We start from the raw sequence: 20,032 nt of genomic DNA, 5'->3' as shown, positions 1-20,032 counted from the left end.
ACTATATACATATATGATGATGACGTGGCATTGCAAGAAAACTTCGTTTTATATTTTTGATGATGTGGCGGCATAAAAATTAAGTTCGACACTTTTTTTTTACATATATGTATATTGATATTTTTTATGGGAAATACATAAAATATTTAATTTTAAAAATCCTTCATGCGCAACGCGCAGGTTCTAACCTAATTTTCTTCTTCTGGGCACACTGATCTGAAATTCTTATCACCATTCAATGGAAGGCCAGTCCAGCCGAAACCATGAGATAGGTTACTGTAAGCCAACCCGAACTAATTTCTGTTGACCGACTCTAGTTTCTTTCAGCTAGCTAGCCCTTGATTTCCTGTATCCTACTGCACGTGATACAGTCGGTACGCAGGTTTGGAAACAAATGGTTATGGTCTACAACTCGTTTGAGTTGAGGGTTATTGAAAAAGGTTAAGAAAATCTATCCATGAACTGTCCCCTTCCCTCCTAACTTTAGCACTAACAGCCCGACCAGCTGGTGCCATCTTTACAAGCCCATTCTCGAGCCTCTTGATATGACAGTAATATTCAGACCGACTTTAGTGCCACGTCCCAAAATTGTATATATTCATGACAAAATCATCAAAAATATAAAACGGAGTCTCTCGATATCCTCTGAGATTGACAATATCATCTGTAGTTTGATTTATATCATGATTTGCGAAGATTTCTCCCTCTTCTATTTCGTCGCATCTCATCAAGATATGCTTGAGAAACAGTATACTTGTACATAGAAACGCTTTCTCACGATATATTGATGATTAGAACTTGACCTCCAGTCACCTCTTGATAATCGTTTGTTCTCTCATGTTTCTAGATATGGGAGCTGTCTCCCCTATAAACAAGGGCTCGAGTAATCTTCAGTCACTATAGCCATCTTCCATGTTTATCCTCGGTTACTGTTGGTAACGGTTCAAGTGCTCCTCCTTCTCATAAAGTTGTTTACTCTCTATTATGTTCCACATATTAAGTTTCATACGCCCATATGCCTTATGTTCCTTCATATTAGTTGAAAATCTGACTTGGTTTCGTTGATTTGATTGTTCGCAGTTACGCCTTACCCAATATTTTGCATGCTCGTACGTCTTGGTCTATGATTTCTCCATGTACATAAGTTGGTTAAGTTTAGTGCATTGTGATGGAAAGACCTTATCACATGATGGATGGACCTAAGAGCTCCGATTGGTTCTAAAGGTCCCTCCAAAATACTTCGACGCAAAGTCATGATGAATAGTGCATTTTAGGTCTCTGGCTTGATGGGTGCTGCTTCCTTTTATTATGAATACCAGATGTACCAGGAATAGAGGGGAGAAAGTTACGGACCGGTGAAGTTAGGTGACGTTTAATAAATTAAGTGCTTAAAAATTAAGCACTTAATTAGTTAATGAAAGAAATATATAGGAAAAAGGCAAGAGTGAATAAAGATGAGAGAAGTTTTGTGAGAGATAAGAACACCAATAAGTGGAAAATGATTTATTTCATTAAGTGAAATTTTTTTACTTATTTCATTAAGTAAGTTTTTGCTTAATGATAACTGGCTTAGACCCTCATCTTTCATATTTTCCTCTTTCTTACATTCATTTTTCATTATAACTAACTTTTAAGTACTTATTTAATTACGTTGAAATAAACACACCCTTAGATTACTACGGGCTAGCATGTGTGATCGGCAAAGTACATAGACAGCGCGCAGTTGATCTTGCTCCAAATGTTTACCAGCTAATCTTCATGTATTGTTCATCGGGGGGGAATTGGAGAATGAGTGCACTCGTTACAGACAAACATGGTAGATGTGAAACTTGGTGTTATGATACACACATATAGGCACATATGCACTATTGCATACACACATGTATATAGGGGCCTATAGTTACATGGGCCTTGAACCCAAACCCATGATCTTATTCCGCCCAAATCAACTCCCCACCGCCTCCCTCTTCTCCTTTGTAATTTGGACTTTTATAATTGTTTCTTTTTATTTTTCGATAGAGGCTAGGAAGGTTCTGGTAAAAAGTTAAGAAAGAAAGAAAAACAGAGGGGGAGCGAGAGTGAGAACGAGAGCGAAGGAGAGATCGAACGAGCGGTAGAGGGAGCTCAAGAAGGAGCAGGTGGAAGAAGAAGAAAGGAAGGGCAGACAGGAGGATGTGAGAGCGGGAGCTAGGGCTGAGGACACCGATATTGTGCATCCTAAGGTCAAGTTGGTGAACCATTTTGGGTGTTCGGTGAGTACTGTATTCCATCATGGAATGAGGCTAAATTATAAATTTATTATATAAATGCTTATTTTGATTAAGATAAGCGCAATAAAGATAATATAAGGATCTTGATGCTTTAATTGTTAAAGATGAAGGTAAATTAGTTCGGTTGATTACGATATGATGTTAATGTGGTTTGTTATTATAGCCATGGGATGATCAGACCGCTGATTCGGAGGAATATAAAACGTACGATTAGGCCACTGAACTGGCAAAATATAAAACGGACGATCATGCCAGTGAACCGGTAGAATATAAGACCGACGATCAGGCTGCTAATCAAGCAGAATATAAAATGGACATTAGGCTCTTACTACGAGAGAATAATAGGCAACCCCGCTTATGAGATTTGATATGAGGAGATTGTGGATGATGCATGCAGGGTCACGGTACATTCAGAACTCTGTCACAAGGGAATGCGTCTCTATGGCTAGTATTTGTTATATTGAAATTATTGCTGAGTTTAGATTATATTGAATCGATGAAGGATATCACGATTCGAGGTTGGTGAGTGAATATATAATAAAAAAAATTGTTTTATAATGAGTGTTGTAAGACAAGTGATATGTGGTTGTTTGTGAATATTCATTGCATAAGTAAATAATTTTAATATTTCATTTTATCGTGGAATTAGTATTTACTGAAATGCAGCTTACATTCTCTACATATTTTTTTCCTGATGAAATAGAGATTAGCTTGACTGAGCAAGAGAACCATTTTTTTACAGTTGGAGGACTTCCTAGATAGCCTTGTTTATTTTATATTTTATAGATAATTAAGCTATTATAAGAGAAGTTTGAAAGTATGTTACGATCTAAAATTTTTTTGTATAATTATTCTTTTGGTAATTGGAAATCATTAATAATCTATTAGGATGTTTGATATGTGATTTACTTGATGGAATAATTAAATGACAATTAGAGGTCTAGCATATTAAAATATTAGCAAGTTTTGGATTATTACAATTTTATGAGAAATGTTGCTGAAATTTCAGGTCGTGACAGTAGATAACCTGTTCCAAACTTATCCTCGCCTATGGGAATTCTAGCAGGGCAATTGCCTAATGGGTATGAAACTGGCAGGATTCTTTCCTGATGACACATTACAACACGAGAAACTATAACAAAAGTGCACATCAATAAAAATGAAAGATTTCCACTTTGCATGCTTTCCCCACATTTTCAGAATCAAATAAAAGAAAGCAGCTTCAGAAGTGTTCCTTCAAAAATAATTTTGATACATACAGTCTCATACACAACGCTACTAATAAAGAATTGAACAGATGTGGATCTTCCTATGAGCATAATATAATGCAGAACGGTCTCCGGACTCCACCACGCAGTTCAGTATTCAAGCTATTACAGACATCTGAAAGTGTGATCTTGGTAAAATCTTTTGCTTGTCCATGTAGGGAACTTATAATAGGTACAACTCACCCATTGTTCATTAGAATCTTCCTTCTACCGAGGTTCAACTTCAGTAATCGACACTTCATTCACAGACACCGGCATCGACTTGCTTGTGGATTTACTGGATCCTGGCTCCCCTGACTCCGAGTACAGCTGATCCGTCCTGCTACGGAAGAAAAATGCAGGTTGTTGAGGGACTGGCAAGGTAACAGAGTAGCTGTTAAGCATGAGAGCTATCATGGCCATTGTGGGCCGATCTGCTGGGTCTTCCTGAAGGCACAGTAAGCTCATGTGGATGCATCTAATGACTTCGTTCCTCGAGCATGAGTCCCTCAAAATTGGATCCAACACTTCCATAGGTGTCCCGTCCCTCCAGTGCTTCCAAGCCTAGAGAAAATTGAATTCAGTTTTGGGTTACTTAGCAGAAGAACAAAGAAATATGAGATTCTGAAATTCCCAACTGATCTTAAATCTTAAAGTTCTACGATTTAACAAGACAGACAATTATATATATAACAACTTACGTGGCTAGGAAGGTCCTCTGCAGTGCCAGATTGATAGAAGGAACTATTCTTTTCACCTGATATGATCTCTAGAACCAAGACCCCGAAGCTGTAGACATCAGATTTCACCGAGAACTGCCCGTGCATTGCATACTCTGGGGACATGTAACCACTAAAAATCCAAAGCGTCCTATTAATTTTGATTCGATCTGGCAACAAAATAACAAAAGGTTTACTTATCCCAAAAAAAAAAAAAGAGGCTCAGAATTATACTTGAAACTACTTACAATGTTCCGACAACTTTGTTTGTGGTTCCTTGTGTTTGATCGACCCCGAAGATCCTCGCCATTCCAAAATCTGCAATCTTTGGGTTCATATCTGCGTCGAGCAACACATTGCTAGTTTTAAGATCACGGTGAATTATCCTGAGTCGGGATTCTTCATGAAGATACAACATGCCTCTTGCTATCCCTGCTATAATCTTGTATCTCCTTGACCAATCCAAGCGTCCCTGTTTCTCCGAGTCTGAGATTGTTAACTGAGTTAACACACTTGAATAGACGTCAAAATAATTCAGATAAGCATCAAATCATCAGATGGAGTATACCAAATAAGAGGTTGTCGAGGCTCTTGTTGTGCACATATTCATAGACAAGGATTTTCTCTTCTCCTTCAAGGCAAAACCCGAGCAGCCGCACGAGATTCCTGTGCTGAAGCTTCGCCACCACCATGACTTCATTCTTAAATTCTTCAGCACCTTGTCCTGAGCTCCTAGACAATCTTTTTACGGCTATGAGCTGTCCAGTCCGAAGCACACCCTGAATCAAAGTAGCATCAAATGATCTGAGGCTCATTAGCTTGAAAATTTTTTCACTTTATACTTCAGGTTGATCCTGCTTGCATACTTCGGCAACAATCTCCTGTACCATTAGTTGTATACCTTGAAGACTTCGCCAAACCCTCCTTCACCTAATTTGTTATTGGCGGAGAAATCCTCTGTTGCAGCTAGTATTGGGGCAAAATCAAACTGTAGGGACCCAGCATTTGTGATATCATTTCCAACTGAGCAAAGCAAACAACAGACAGAGTCAGCTCCATACAAGTGACGCAGACAAAATATTTCTTGCCTAAATGGATAAAAGACCAATTTTAAATGGTTTACCGCTTGCTGCATACAGTCTCTTTGCTGCTCTCCTTCGTTTCAAACAACACAATATGATGAATACCATGACCGTGACACCAATTGGAGTAACAAGGGCAATAATTACCGCTGTTGAGATCTTACGACCTGCATATATCATAATAATCCATTTATAGCCTTCGTTGGACCTTAGTAAAACCAAAAGCTGGAAATCTCTCACAGAGGCATGTATTGACGATACCATCTCGTGCTTTAAGCCAATCTCCGGTGATGAACTCATCAAAAATATAAACGTTAAAAAACAATAATGATACGACCATCACAGGAGAAAAATATCGAACAGAATCAATGGGAATCCCCTCTGATTATTTGTGGAAGGGTGTCAGGAGCACTCATGCCAAGAGCTTGATACCAAGTCGAACTTGTAAACTGAGCAGCTAGTCGACACACAATTTCATTTCCAGTTATTTTCCCAAACGGTAAACCAATATTTGGGACAGGAGATATGAAACTTTCACCTTTAGGCCTTGGAACCAAACTTGGAGGAGGCTGGGGAGCTGGTGCTGGAGGAGGTGGCAACAGCAGCGCTACAGCAGTTTCGTTGTAGAACACATAAGTCTCATACCGAATAGTGCAGCTTGGGTTAAAGTATCTAGCTCCATGAGAACCTCGAAGAAGCACTCCAGCCCCCGTTTGCAGGCACATAGTACAGTCTGTTGGGGTCAAGTCGGGCGTGCACTGGGCGAGCGTGTACAGACGCTGCAACATAGTGAAATCGGCTCTCTGCACTGCAAACTTCTTTCCTGCAATTTGGCTTCTTGCAGTCCTCAAGGGAAGGATGCTTGTTGCCTCATCCACCAAACTGTTGAATCGGGTTGGGTCTGATATGTTCGCAGTGTTGTACAACACTAGAAATGGACTGTCCCTCATGGTGGACAGGATCGATTGATTGGAATAGGTCAGCATGCACTGGTCATACCTGTTAATAGCAACCGTATACAGTGAAATGTTAATCCGATGGCAAATCATCCCAGCAATACAAATTATAAGCAATCACAAGTTAACACTCGCTGTTTTCAAATCTAGAAAATGAACCCCGCTTTTAAAAAGTCATAAGCAGCTGCAAGAGGGGCAAATGCTGGCGACAGGCATGACCAGATTGCAACTACACAGAACAGAACAGAACAAACAGGAAAACGGCGTGCACATCGCCAGGTTCCCCCACGCTATATCGACGCTAGATGTTGAAAATTAATGTTTGGTAATAAAGTTTGACTTTACTTAATTTAATTTTACTTTTCTATCAATTCAATAACAAAATCATTACTTTTTTATCATTTTATTCAAATTCTCTGTTATACTTTTCTTATATATTATTTAATTAATTTTTTAATATTAAATTCTCTCAATTATTCAATATTTTTCCTCAATTACAATAATTTTTTTTCTCAATTTCAACAACACAAATATTTCTTTTTTATCTTTTCCTTTAAATTCTCTAACATGCTTTTAGCGCCCACTTTTGTATTCATCTCCTTAAATCAAAATAAATCAAATTAAATCGCACAGAACTTCGTTACCAAACTCTATGTAAATCAGCTAAACACATTGTTCTTTTGAATGAGGAAAGTGTGCCTGCCGGCTGCACCATCCTTTAGCCAAAGGGACTTGAGGCAACAGATTCCAAGGTCAATGACGATTTGCGATTTGGAACTATCCCCATATCCCATGTCAAGAATGCCGGTGGAATCGTATCGTAGCTGTCCACAAACTTTTGGGCAATATCACAGATTCGGAAAGGCAATACCAAATTATAACAATACATATCACAACTAAGAGTAATGCTTCACCTGCATCCGTTTTGGACATACTGTTAAGAAGGAAAAGGTAAAATCATATCAGTACCATATGGTGGAGACTTTCTCCTTGGGGCATCTCCGGAGAACGTCCCCGGTCGCGTAGCCAACACAGTCTCGGCACGAGGCCTGGCTTTGATCTCCGCGGCAAAGGAAGAGCCCGTACACCCGGTCAAGTGGGGCCAGCCCTGCCGTGCCACTGGTGAAGCCGCTGATGTAATCGGAGGAGTTGGAGGAGAGATTAGATAATAGGACGTTGAGGTTTCTCTGGTAAGTGCTGTTGGGGGAGAAAACGGTCGCGTTCGAGCAGGAATGGAACAGATAGGTGGGCTCATCTTGAGCTTCAGCTCTGTAAGAAAGGTTGAGCAGCAAGCTGAGAAGGAAGAAGATGATGATGATGGGAGAAGAAGAACTCTGCCGGTGTGTCGGTTTCATGTTGGTTGAGGTTGGGGGCTTCATGTTAATGGGGAAAGTTCGGTGGTGATGAGTGGTTTGTTTTTATAACGTTCCCTCCGTTTAGCTTCTTTCCGGTGACAGTAAAACCGAACAATTCGTGGAAATTGAATTTGAAACCTCTTTTTAAACTTTGATTTGAGGGTGAGTGTGAGTGCACTAAATCTGTTTATCACGGTAAAAGTTTAAGTCAAACAATAAATGTGGGACCGCACGGTTTGCAGAGAGCGCTGGTTCCATCCGTAGAACATGAGCGAAGCCTTTATAAGATAATGCGGAAACTTACATTACGAAAAGAAACAACACGGATCTAGTGATGATATTGTATTGATCCAGCTCGGAGAATTGAATCTATGGTTAGAAATCCGAGATAAGGGTAAGGCCATGGCAAGGGGTGTCCAGTCCGTTGACCTAAGTCAACACAGAAGGCGTTAGAGATGCCGAAATAATACCTCACTAACACAAGCTCTTATGTCCTCTCTCAAACTATTTCTGGAAGGGCACGTGAACGGGTATTGTTAATAAGCGTTTGTTCTAATCCCAAGTCAAAAAGTCAAAGTCAATCGTTTGTTATAATCCCAAGTCAGACTTGTGGACAATTTGATCAATCAGGGCACTCGGACATAGACAGATGGACGTGTAAGATAGGGCGAGATGGTGACACGACTCAAATGACTGACTTACCTGACAATAACACTTTGACCCAGTGTTATTAGAACCGGACCGGATGATGAACCGGAAGAGATACGAGATCATGGATTTATGGGTTCAACCGGGGGTTCGATGGGTCGGACCGCATGTTTATTTAAAATAAAATAAATATTCATATTATTAAAAAAATTATGATAATTAAGATAAAAGTATGATGATTTTAAAGAAATATAACAATAGTACAAGAAAGTATCTATATTTAATATTTCTTATTTCAAAATAAATATTTTATTTTAATAAATACTTAAAAGTAGAGTTAAAAGAACAAAAAAGTGGTGGTGGCTTGGTTGGTAGTATGTTAATATGAGAAGCAAGAGGTCATGAGTTCAAATCCTTATACAACCAATCAATTTTTACATTAAATAGGAAATCCATAAAAACTCATAGAACCGGCCGGTTCAATAAAATTTTAACCGTCCGGTTCAATGGGTCCGGCGGTTCAAAGCTACCATTTCGGTTTTCAAGCGAACCGGACCGGACATGGTGCCGATTCCTGGTCCGACCGGTCGAACCAGCCGGTCCGGTCTGGTTCTTATAACGATGCTTTGACCTTTCTCTCTTCTTCCTGGCCGCTAAAGCATGACCTTTCTCACCGTCCAACTTCTTCGATGTATATTGATCTGAAATCTAATCAATCATCAATTGGAAGGCCTAAAATTTGTTTGGACTGAGGGTTATTGCAAACTGTTAAGAAAATTCCTTCATAAACCACTGTAGTTCTTTCATAACCTAGTAACAACTGTCTAACTAGCTAGTGTCATATGTTCAACCACCAGGCTTTAATGGTCTTTCTAAAATTATAAAAGTTAGTGTGATAAAATCGTTCTAAATCTAGCTTACTCTTATTGGTTCCAGAGTGATCATCTCGTTTGTAATTCAATTTATGTCATGATCAGAAGATCTTATTCATATTCTACTTTGTTGCACCTCATCTAAAGATGCTTATTAAATAATGTATACTAGTGAATGAGCCCAGGTTTACGCGGGCAACGCCATGAGCTATGAATTGAAGAGGGTATAGTACTGTTAGTGGTATGTGAACTCGCTTGAAATCAAGAGGTTTGAATTTCTAAGCTCTAAAGTAAGAATTGAACCTAGAAACTTTCAGTTGACATCATTTCAAGTGTTACTTTAATCTAATGGGATGATTAGCAACTTTAACCTATTATTATCTAAAAATTGACCTTTTCGGAGCATCAAACTACAAAGAATTACCTCGGCTGATGCTTTTCTACCGAAACACTTTAGAAAATTGTCGACAAAAGAAATGCACGTTGCAAGGCCCTACTGATGCTTTTTAATCGTCAGCTAAAAAATTTGATAACGTGTGTTGCTTTGTTGTTTTTTTTTTCTTTTTCCTAGTTTTATCAACCATATAAACATCTGTAACTAATCATAATCATCGTCATTGTCTTCATCATCTTAATGATCATCATCATCGCCATCTTGGATTCCACTTCAAATATTCTTCCCAGTCTTCGTCAATGTCTTTTATTTTGTTGTAATAAAGAAGATTCTCAAACTGTAGAGAGTTGGATTTGTCCTGTCATTAGAGATGTCCTGTCATTGGAGAAATAGAAGAAAGTTCCTGACAACTGACAGGAAAGGCGTAAGGAAGAGACGTAGAGAACTTTACCATGGAAATAGAATTTACGACCATGTAGCTCTAGAAAAGATATAGTGTCACTATGGCTGCATTCAAGTTTTCATTTATTCTGCTTTCGCTTTTGATGGTAATATAGATATTATAGTAAACCTCTTCAACAAGATTTCATGTCAGGCACCCTGGTGCTCTCATCGGTAATCGAACTCAAGACCCTCATACGTGAATAAGGGACTATGATAGGCACCAAAGAATCAATCCCGCATCATAAGGAATCGAGTGTCTTGGTGAACTTATAAGGCCTAAGAGCACCCTCTCCTATAACATACATACGACTTTTGCAATGGACTAAAAGGGAAAGAAAAGAAAAGTGTGGAATGCGTCCAAAATGAACGATACTTCTTAGGTACATGGACTTAACTAGCAAAGGGAAATGAAAAGCTAAATGAATGGGATGAACAGTCCCGCTTGCAAAAATCGAACCAATAATCTTTTGATTCTTAAACGACGATGTATGTCACTGTATTACACCATCTTTCTCTAATATTGTGTTTGTTCACAACTTAATCAAATAAATGCTTAAAAGTTAGTTACAAGTTAAATACATAAGAAAATAAATGGGGGAGAAAGAGAAAGATGAAAGATAATGGTTTTATCTACTTAATGATTGAGTAAAAAACAATTTAATAAGTAAGTCAAAAATTTTAATTTAATAAAATAAGTCATTTTTCACTTATTGGCATATTTTACCTCATACAAAACATTTTCTCACCCTTATCATTCCTACTATCTTCCTATACATTTCTTTTCTTAACTAGTTAAGTGCTTAATTTTTAAGGACTTAATTTATCAAACACTACATAAGTTACTTTCTTCTTAAATGTCATGCAGATAGGGCCTTTCAGTTAAATAACATTGTGTGCTGATATACTTAGCTGTTATGACTACAACTACTTTTTGTAAGCGAGTGGTCGAACAAGGATTGATACATACTTTTCCGCAGGACTAAACAGTCTTTTTGCACCGTCCAAGGGTTCGGTGTAACATCATTCTGTGAAATTTTGGAGTTATTATCTGCAGCAAAAGATTCAGCTTGTTCAATGTAGATATTTGTTTGATTAATTAATAATTTATTTTACAAATTATGGTAATCAAGATGGAAAACTCCCAAGGTGAAGAAATTCCCTATTATGAAACTCTTGGGGAAATCAAATTTTTTTCGATTATAAAAGAAGTCAATGAATATAGCTAGTAAAGATATATAGAAATATATATACGGAGTAGGAAAAATCTCACCAACTACCATCAAATCTTTAACCTCTTGATTCTTTAATTTATTAATTAAAATTATCTAAAGAAATGGAATACCAATAAGGCCTTTGAATCTCCATATTTTACTGTAATTTTTCTAAAAATGACAATTTGCTGTGACTTCCGTTATCAAAAACATGTTTTGTTTTTCCTATTCAATTTATACTGTAACCTCTTACCAAAAAACAAATTATACTGTAATCTCCACGCGATTTTGACTCGGAAGACTCGCAGCATATTGAAGACCTGGCCTACTTGCAGGATTTTCGAATCTCACCAATAAATTTCCTAAATAATTTCTTCATGATATGCAAAAGCATGCAATAATTTAGTAATACCTGGATATTGAGTAAATTAATTAATTGAATTATTCTGAGTATATAACCTAGACTTCATGGTAAATAACAATGATATTAAGTATATAATATAAACTATTTTTCAGTTAAAAGGGAGGCCCGTGGGGAATATATAATATAAACTTTGAGTAAGTTATTATTACGTTGAAGTTCAAGGTATGGCGCTCTCTTTAACAGTGGTACCACAGAAAGTAGCCTTAAGAATTCAAGTTTGATATTCTCGTACTGCAAGCTAGAGATGAAGATCCTTTTGCTAAAGAGACGGAGATGTAGAACAACAGAGATGCGTACTTCATTGAGCTTTTTGAGGCTCAAGAGTAATTAGAAGCAATGGAGATGGTATCCTTTTGCCAAGAAGTCTTAGATCAGTAGGATTTTTCCTTAAGTCATTATGTGCTGGGTAGAAAAATTATCGGCAATTCCTGAGTCGGTTATTGTTGCTGGAGAAAATCTCACATGGGAAAACTATTGAATAAATTTGGGGCTGATAAGATGATTGGATTCCAAAACTTATCAACTTTAACTTTTAGATATGATCGTAAAAATTTAATAATTGCTCAATCATGGACTGTAGCCGGACACTTCACGTAAAGATATGATTTCTACATAAAGAAAGAAAGATACTGTTCCTATTATTAATGGAATTCACTTGAGTTATAATATTAAAAAAAGAAAAAGAGAGAAAAAAGTAATCAAAGAAAGATCATAACCGAGAGGTGAAGACAAGTTTCGCCTAGGTAAAGCCGACCGTTGATATATAGCTGATACCGAGGCATCACATTAGATATAGTCAGACCGTTGATAGTGGCTGAGCCACCAGCATCAGAGCTTACAAAGTTTCCATTGAATTGGCACGTGGAAAAGGCAGGTATTTGCGGGAGGATTACAGCATCTTTCTTTAGCATCACCAAGGCCGCTGATACGGTTGGCCTATCGAGCATGTCTTCTTGCACACATAGGAGTCCAACATGTACGCATCTTATGAACTCCACAGTTGGGCAGGAGCCATGCAAGAGCGAATTCATCAGCTGTAATGCTTTCCCTACATTCCATGTTTGCCATGCCTGCAAGTCGATTGGAATTTCCAGAGGAGTGTACATAAGCATATGTTTGGAGATTTATCTGTCATGCCATACGAAGCGTAAGTAATTTCCTGAGCTTATTAGGTGAGTTTTAGTGAAGAAACTAACAAACATATATCTTATAAAATATATTTGTACATTAATCAAATAAATTCATGTTGTCCGGCGCTTACATATGCTGGGAGGCTGGGGCCAAGTTTTGAACTAGAGAAGCCAGCATTTCTTTTCCCCGTCACTATCTCAAGCAGTAGAACTCCAAAGCTGTAGACATCGGACTTTACAGAATACAAGCCCTCCATGGCATACTCCGGAGCCATGTATCCGCTGCAACATTTCATTTGAAGGATTAGATTAGGTTAGATTAGATAAAAAGAGTATCCCAGAGCTCAACATGCGTAATTTGTCGAGTGAAAGAAACCACATCATACTATTTCCCAATAATGGTAGTATGGTTTGCTGCTCCCTCTGCTCCTGCGAATATTCTTGCAATTCCAAAGTCTGAGATCTTAGGGTTCATGTCAGCATCCAACAAAATATTGCTTGCTTTCAGGTCCCTATGAATGATTCTTTGCCAGGAATCCTCGTGAAGGTAGAGTATTCCCTGAGCAATTCACATTATGATATTAAGGCGCCTGCTCCACGTTAGCCGGATTCTTCTCCTTGGATCTATAGTACAAGAATCACATTTCAAAACCAAACTAGGAAAACGCATTAAGACAGAATCACCAAATTCGTATTTTAAGCTTGAGATTAATATGAGGCAACTTTTCTCCTGATACCTTAGCTTGGGAAGAAAGACACTCACCGAAAAGGAAAACATCAAGACTGCTATTGGGCATGTATTCATACACAAGCAGCCTTTCAACTTCCTCTGCCCAGAACCCGAGAAGCCTCACCGGATTATTGTGCTGAAGTTTCATTATCAGCATAACTTCATTATTGAACTCCTCCGAACCTTGCTCCGAGAATATCTCCTGCAGCCTCTTCACTGCTACTTCAGTTCCGTCCCTCAGCACACCCTTTTTATAAAGGAAAATTAAGGAAATGAAGCTGAAAGATGCAAATTGAACCCGCTTTTGTTTGAGAAATAGACAAAAATTGCAGACACGAATAAATGACATAGGAAAAAATAGAAAATAATAACTACTTCCCAGAAACAATATCTGTCCCATGTTAAGATCCTTATGATTGAAAATAGCCATTGCAAATGCTTTTGGTCGATTATTGCAAAATCAGGGTTATTATTTGGACAAATATGGCATGTACTTATAGTCAATCAGGTCAACCACGCATTAGAAAGGCAGTGGAATGCAATGGACTAACAGTAATATTATAGTCCCATGACCTCGCATTCACTTCTTTATTTTACCGATGGAACAGGCCACTGATACGTTACCTTGTAAACGGGGCCAAAACCACCTTCTCCAAGCTTCAACTTGTCTGGGAAGTTATTTGTTGCTGCAAGTATAGATCCCAAATCAAAGAAGGATCCTCGGTTGCTCGGTGAATCAGTGAATTCCGTGAAGAAGTGATGGGGTAATACTGGTCTATCCTGTTCTTTATCACTCTCTTCCTTGCCTGAACAATTAAATAATTGATGAGTTAGCTGACCTTCAATGATCTGAAACTTGAAAAATGGAGCATAGAAAAAGATTTATCTTCTCCTCATAATCGTTTTTGTCCTAGAGAGTAACACATGAACTTGGCTTACATTTTCTAGTGGCAAACCATACGGCTCGAGAAACCAAACGGCTCGAGAAACCAAAGCAACAACCAGAGAGACTATTACAATCAGAAGGAAAACGGTCATCCATTTATTAACTTTGCTTCTGTCCCCAGCCCATAATTAATAAATAATTAGAGTAATCTTTGAAAAGGATTTGGTCAGCTTCCGAATCAAGGCATTTCTTTTCTCGATCCTTTCTCCAAACCTGGACTGGCTGTTGGGTTGGTTGCGGCAGCTGAAGCATCGCTGTAGAAAGGATACAGCTTCTATCTCAAGTGACAACTCGGACTAAGAAGTCTAGCCCCTATTGACAAATTGCAGCAAGTAAGAACGTCACTTGTTGCCTTTCTGAGACATGAGAAGCAATCATTAGTAGACAGGTCCTTGGCACACTGGACGAGTGAGTATAAAGTCATGTTCAACTCGAACTCCACTTCTGTCGTGGCATAAAAGTCATTCCCAATGTGAATAATATTGGCCGTGACCCAATTAGGGTCGGTATATCTCATATATATAGTTAAGAAAGATACAATAACGGTGTCACGATACATAATGTGCTATACAAGGTAAGAATATTTTCAAGATACCGAAATATATTCTAATACACCCCCTCAATCTGTTGGGGGCGTAGACACAGACAGATTGCGACAATGAGATTGAAATAGGGACATCGACAAATTTTTAATGAGGATGTTAGCCAGCTAACTGGATGTCGGAATGTAGCGTACAAGGAGATCTCAACGTTGAAGCCGCTCACACACTAATGATAGTCCACTGCTATGTGCTTAGAGCGTTGATGTTGAATTGGATTTGCTGCAAGGTAAGTAGCACTTATATTATCACAACATGCAATGATGGGGCTCGGAGAGTGACGGCCAATGTCCTGAATAAGTTGACGAAGCCAGAGCGTTTCTGCTACAGCATAAGCTAGGGCTCGATATTCAGCCTCTATCGAGCTTTTAGACGCCGTAGGCTGTTTCTTGGAGCGCCAGGAGATGAGATTTGGTCCAACAAATACTGCATAGCCCGTTGTCGATCGTCTGGTGTCCGGGCAGCCAGCCCAATCGGCATCCGTGTGGCAGCAAGAGACTTAGGAAAAGTATGAGACTGATATTGGTTGTAGTAATCAAGGCATTGGATGGCAGTATGCCCAGCAATATTGCATAGTTGACAGACCATGACAGCAAGAGCATGTCCTAGTATCCCATCACTGACTGAAAGAGAATTACCTGAGGACCTTATCGAGTGTGGGAGTTAGCTCGGTTGTCCACGGCCATAAGCAATTGCAACAGGGGCCCCACGTGCACCAGAATTGAATCCACGACTAGCATTGCCTCGGCCATAGAATTGTTTACTCCAAGATCCACTGCCATTGAATTGGCTACTGCCTCTGCCACCCACTCAGTTCAATTTTCCGCCTCGGTTATTATTTTGGTGCTGGCCACAACCTCCACCCCGTCCTTCAGACTGCATGGAGACCTGCAGAGCTGTGGTGGCCGCTGGAGAGGGAGCAGGAAAGAATTTTCGGACCCTGCTTTCATGAAATAATAGTTTGTTGCGAAAAACATCGAATGAGATGGGGCTAGGATCATTGGCATTAGCAGTGATAAAATACTCGTATTCACGAGGAAGGCCAGCTATAGCAAAAGTAATGAGATCCTCATCGTCGATGGGTTTGCCGATCTCCTTTAGTTGATCAGCAAGGAGCTTGCAGTTGTGGAGGTACTTCTCAACCCCTTGGTCCTCCAGTTTCATGCGGGTCAGTTCGACCTTGATATCCCAATACATGACCCGGGATCGTTCAACAAAGAGGTTATGAAGGCCATCCCATACTTGCTTTGTTGTGCCCAGGTCGTGGACCTCCTCCAGCAGTTATTCAGAGAGTGTGGAGAATAGCCATGATCGAACATTCTGATCTAGCCGACAACAAGATGAATATGTCAGGTATGTCGGGTCGGGACATGGTTTGCTTCCGTCAACGAGGCCGAATAGATCGTGGGATTTCAGGAAAGTAGAGAAGAGTGTTTTCCAGACAATGTAATTTGAATTGTTGAGTTGGACGTGAACAAGATTGGTGATGTTTGGCGCTGTAATGGAGGCAGAAAATAGGTTAGAAGAGGACGGAAGAACAAGGGAGGTAATTTGGGGAAGATGAACAATAACTGGGAGAAGAGGACGGAAGAACAGGGGAGGTAATTTGGGGAAGATGAACAGTAACTGGGGCAGGTGGGTCAATGGTCTGACTTGATGTGTCAGTGTCATTAGACATGATGAACACTGGAAAGAAGAAAAAAATATTAAAGGGGATGACAGAGGTTTTGAACGAAAAGAAGAAGGAAAAGACGAAGACAAGGTAGGGTAGGTGCGGCGGCCAGGAGAAGAAAAGAAAACCTAGTGCTCTAATACCATATGAATAATATTGGCCGTGACCCAATTAGGGTCGGTATATCTCATATATATAGTTAAGAAAGATACAATAACGGCGTCCCGATACATAATGTGCTATACAAGGTAAGAATATTTTCAAGATACCGAAATATATTCTAATACCCAGGACCGAAAACTGCTTTCCTGGCCAAGTCATTAAAGGGTCTTGTTCACAAGCGAACTGAGCCGGTCCGGATCCGAGATATCCTTAGGGTTCTTCTTCCACCGGTTTTGTTGGGGCAACCCTAACTTCCCCGAGAAGTTGTCACGGGAAATTCGAAGTTGGCAGATTTTGATGCGGTAGAAGAAGCGGTAAGTTAGTACCTAGAAAAAAAACAGGTTCTGACAACCCTATGTCAAGGGAAACGGCCTTGGGGGCAAAACTCACGCCTTGGGCCGTGAAATGACGAGATTTAAGGCAAATTTCATCGTTTAGGACCTCAAACAGGCATTTTACTATTATTAGGGTGTTTTGTAATCTTTAAGAAAATTTATGTTTTTCGTGCAATTTAGGCTTTTTTAATTCTATTTTAGTTTTATACAACCAAGGGTGGAAGACATTTTTTTTCGGATTATCAATAAAGTTTTGGAGCTACCGTGCTCTTTCGCCCAATCTCGGATTTGATTCGAGTTTGATGCATATTCCTTGGTATTCGTAGAATCAACAAGTGATAGAAGATTGTCTTCTGATATTCGTGTGCGACTCAATAGATTACAATTAGTTCCATTGCGTCAAATTTCCTCCCAAATGATTGCCTCTGATGTGTTGGGACAGTTCACGACTATGTCCTCCGTGGCCTTTAAGGTGCAGCTGTGGCACGGCTCATTCGGACCATAGTTTAGGCACATGAATTACCCATAAACTGTGTCTGCGTCTGGATATCCTGAGTTTTTGCCTACGGAGGTGTTGTAGAACTTGTAGAGAGTGGCTGTCAGCACCCAATTTTGGCCCACCGACTCTAGAGGGGCAAAATCGTCATTTTGCCACTCGTGAGGGAAGTATTTCCGATTAATTACTCGAGTATTCACGACTTTTTTGAAACTAACAAATTTGCCTAATTTAACACTAATCTTATGATTTTTCAAAAAATAATACTATTTGAAATGTTTTCGGTCTCGCGTACATCGACGTCAATTTTCAAAATCTGGGACAAAATTCGAGATTGAAAATAATTTTATCGCATAATATTGATCAACGAATTTTTCTGAGCACAATGATGGTCTCGAATTATTTTTCCGACATCTGATCAAGAAGGCAGAATTTTCAATTTTGTACGCGCGTCGAATTCAAAAAAAAAAAAAAAAAGTGGTTTGAACCGGTCAGAAGTCGTCTGACTTCTGACCGTTGACTCGACAACCCCCCAGGCCCCTGTTCTTCTTCTTCCTTTCAGCTTTCCTCTTCTTTTCTTCTTCTTTTTTTTTCTTTTTTTCTGCTGCTCGTCCCCCCGGCGCCGATTGAACCCGAGCCTGACCTCCCTCTGCCGCACGCCAACTCCTCTGCGCACTCGACTTCTCTGCACACGCCAACGATTTCCGACACGAAAACGCCATCTCTCTCTCTCTCTCTTTCGCTCGGTTTTTCAAAAGAAAAAAGAGGGGAACTCTCGGACGGTCTCTCGCAGCTCACGAATTCTCTCGGAAAAAAACCGGGAGCTCGCCGACACTCTCCAGCAAAAAAAAAAAAAAACGAAAAACCCTCAGCTCGAGTTGGATTCGGCTTTGAGTTCACACATTCTCCCGGAGCTCGCTGATTTTCTCGGAAACCCGGAGCTCGTTCGGTCCGGACGCCCACAGCTTCCCGATCCCGAAACACCCGCAACTCGGCTCCCTGAGCTCACCAAGAAATTTTCCCTCAGTTCTCTCTCACCCATCTCCTGATCCCGCAGCTTCCATTCGCCCTCAGCTCCCGCGGTCCGGACACCCCAGCCCGGAATCCACTCCTTTTTGCCTTCGGCTCCGACTCTCTCGCTCGCCCCCAGCACACACCTCGGCCGACGGCTCGAATTTTCGGGCACTCGAACTCACGGCCCTCAACTCCCCGGTGCCACTGCTCCACGACGCCCTCAGCTCGACCGCCCAACCGCCTCCCCTCTCCCTCTGAACTTCGTGTCCTGCTAACCGGGTCAATTTCTTTTCTTTCGGGTTGAATAGGCGAGTCGCCCCGTAGCCCAACTAGCAGCCCGGTCCAGCAGAGCCGGTCCAGTCCAGCAGCGGACGGCCCAGTCCAGCAGCGGCCCCAGCCCGCGTCCGACTCAATTCGGCCCACTCGGCCCATTCCGGCCCAGCCCACACCACCGGGTCTTGGCCCGTCACGGCCCGGCCCAACTCGTCCAGCATTATTTTTAATCTTTTTTATTTTTTTATTTATAGAATCATCCCTCAACTTCCCGAACTAGGTAAATTCTTGACTTAGTGGCATGATTAGGGCTCCATTTCTGAATATTAATGTTTGCTTGATGAATATGATGTGAAATGAGCGTTATTGACTCGTGTGGGTGATCGAATTCGTTCCGAACTCAATTTTACGAACTTTTCATTTTGTCTCATTTCAGTCCAGAGGACGCATTTTTATTTTTCCAGATCCGCCCCAAATTTTAAAATTCTTTTCAGCCAAGTCCCAGTCATTTGTACCATTTCCCATTCAGTCCTTGAATTTTTCGGAATTTTTCAAGCACTCCAAGGAACTTTTCAAGTCGTTTCAGTTTAGTCCCGGGGTCATTTTTGCCTCTTTCAGATCTGCCCCGAATTTTAAAACTATTTCCAGTCAAGTCCTGGCCATTTTAATATTTCCTGATCAGTCCTTAAAATTTTCAGAATTTTCTAAATCAGTTCCGGAACTTTTCGTGTCGTTTCAGTTCAGTCCTTGGGACATTTTTTCACTTTTCAGATCAGCCCGAACTTTCAAATTCGTTTCAAAGGAGTCCTGGGACATTTTCAATAATTCTTACACAGTCCCCAATTTTCTAGAATTTCCAAATCAATCCCCGAAACTTTATCCGAATTTTCAAATCAGTCCCTGCTTTTTAAAAGTCGTTCAAATAAGTCCCTGGGCATTTTCTAAAAATATCCAACCCCTATCTACTTGGATACCCGATCGACAACGTGTGTGCCCCATTTAAATATTTTGTTCTTGTAATTATTTGTATACAACGTAATGATGTGTGCCATT

At 40.0% G+C, this 20,032-nt stretch overlaps 1 protein-coding gene, 1 long non-coding RNA gene and 1 pseudogene across 4 annotated transcripts; 1 reads left to right on the top strand and 2 right to left on the bottom strand.

Moving 5' to 3' along the window:
* Window positions 1-2,031: 2,031 nt before the first annotated feature.
* On the top strand, window positions 2,032-2,915 carry LOC116204626. The gene is made up of 2 exons (XR_004156383.1): window positions 2,032-2,252; window positions 2,434-2,915. It is a non-coding gene; the product is annotated as an uncharacterized LOC116204626 (long non-coding RNA).
* A 505-nt stretch (window positions 2,916-3,420) lies between these two features.
* Window positions 3,421-7,724, bottom strand: LOC116204604 (cysteine-rich receptor-like protein kinase 10). Of its 3 annotated transcripts, none has more exons than XM_031536772.1 (8): window positions 7,244-7,721; window positions 5,857-6,317; window positions 5,360-5,485; window positions 5,138-5,259; window positions 4,805-5,015; window positions 4,485-4,722; window positions 4,219-4,387; window positions 3,421-4,081 (listed from the first exon to the last, which is right to left on the bottom strand). In XM_031536772.1, the coding sequence occupies exons 1-8, from the start codon at window positions 7,651-7,653 to the stop codon at window positions 3,746-3,748; spliced, it is 2,073 nt and encodes a 690-aa protein (XP_031392632.1). In that variant the 5' UTR covers window positions 7,654-7,721; the 3' UTR covers window positions 3,421-3,745. The 3 variants fall into 3 exon arrangements, 2 of the variants coding, with proteins under 2 accessions (XP_031392632.1, XP_031392633.1); XM_031536773.1 differs by having other exon boundaries at window positions 4,219-4,369; window positions 7,244-7,719; XR_004156376.1 differs by having other exon boundaries at window positions 3,871-4,081; window positions 4,219-4,406; window positions 7,244-7,724.
* Window positions 7,725-12,320: 4,596 nt separating this feature from the next.
* On the bottom strand, window positions 12,321-16,224 carry LOC116204277 (annotated as a pseudogene).
* Window positions 16,225-20,032: the final 3,808 nt, after the last annotated feature.

The sequence above is a fragment of the Punica granatum genome, chromosome 4 (genome assembly GCF_007655135.1).
Source record: "Punica granatum isolate Tunisia-2019 chromosome 4, ASM765513v2, whole genome shotgun sequence".
Classification (NCBI taxonomy): domain Eukaryota; kingdom Viridiplantae; phylum Streptophyta; class Magnoliopsida; order Myrtales; family Lythraceae; genus Punica; species Punica granatum.
Note: the sequence above shows the minus strand (reverse complement) of the source record. Positions and strands in the feature narration are given on the sequence as shown.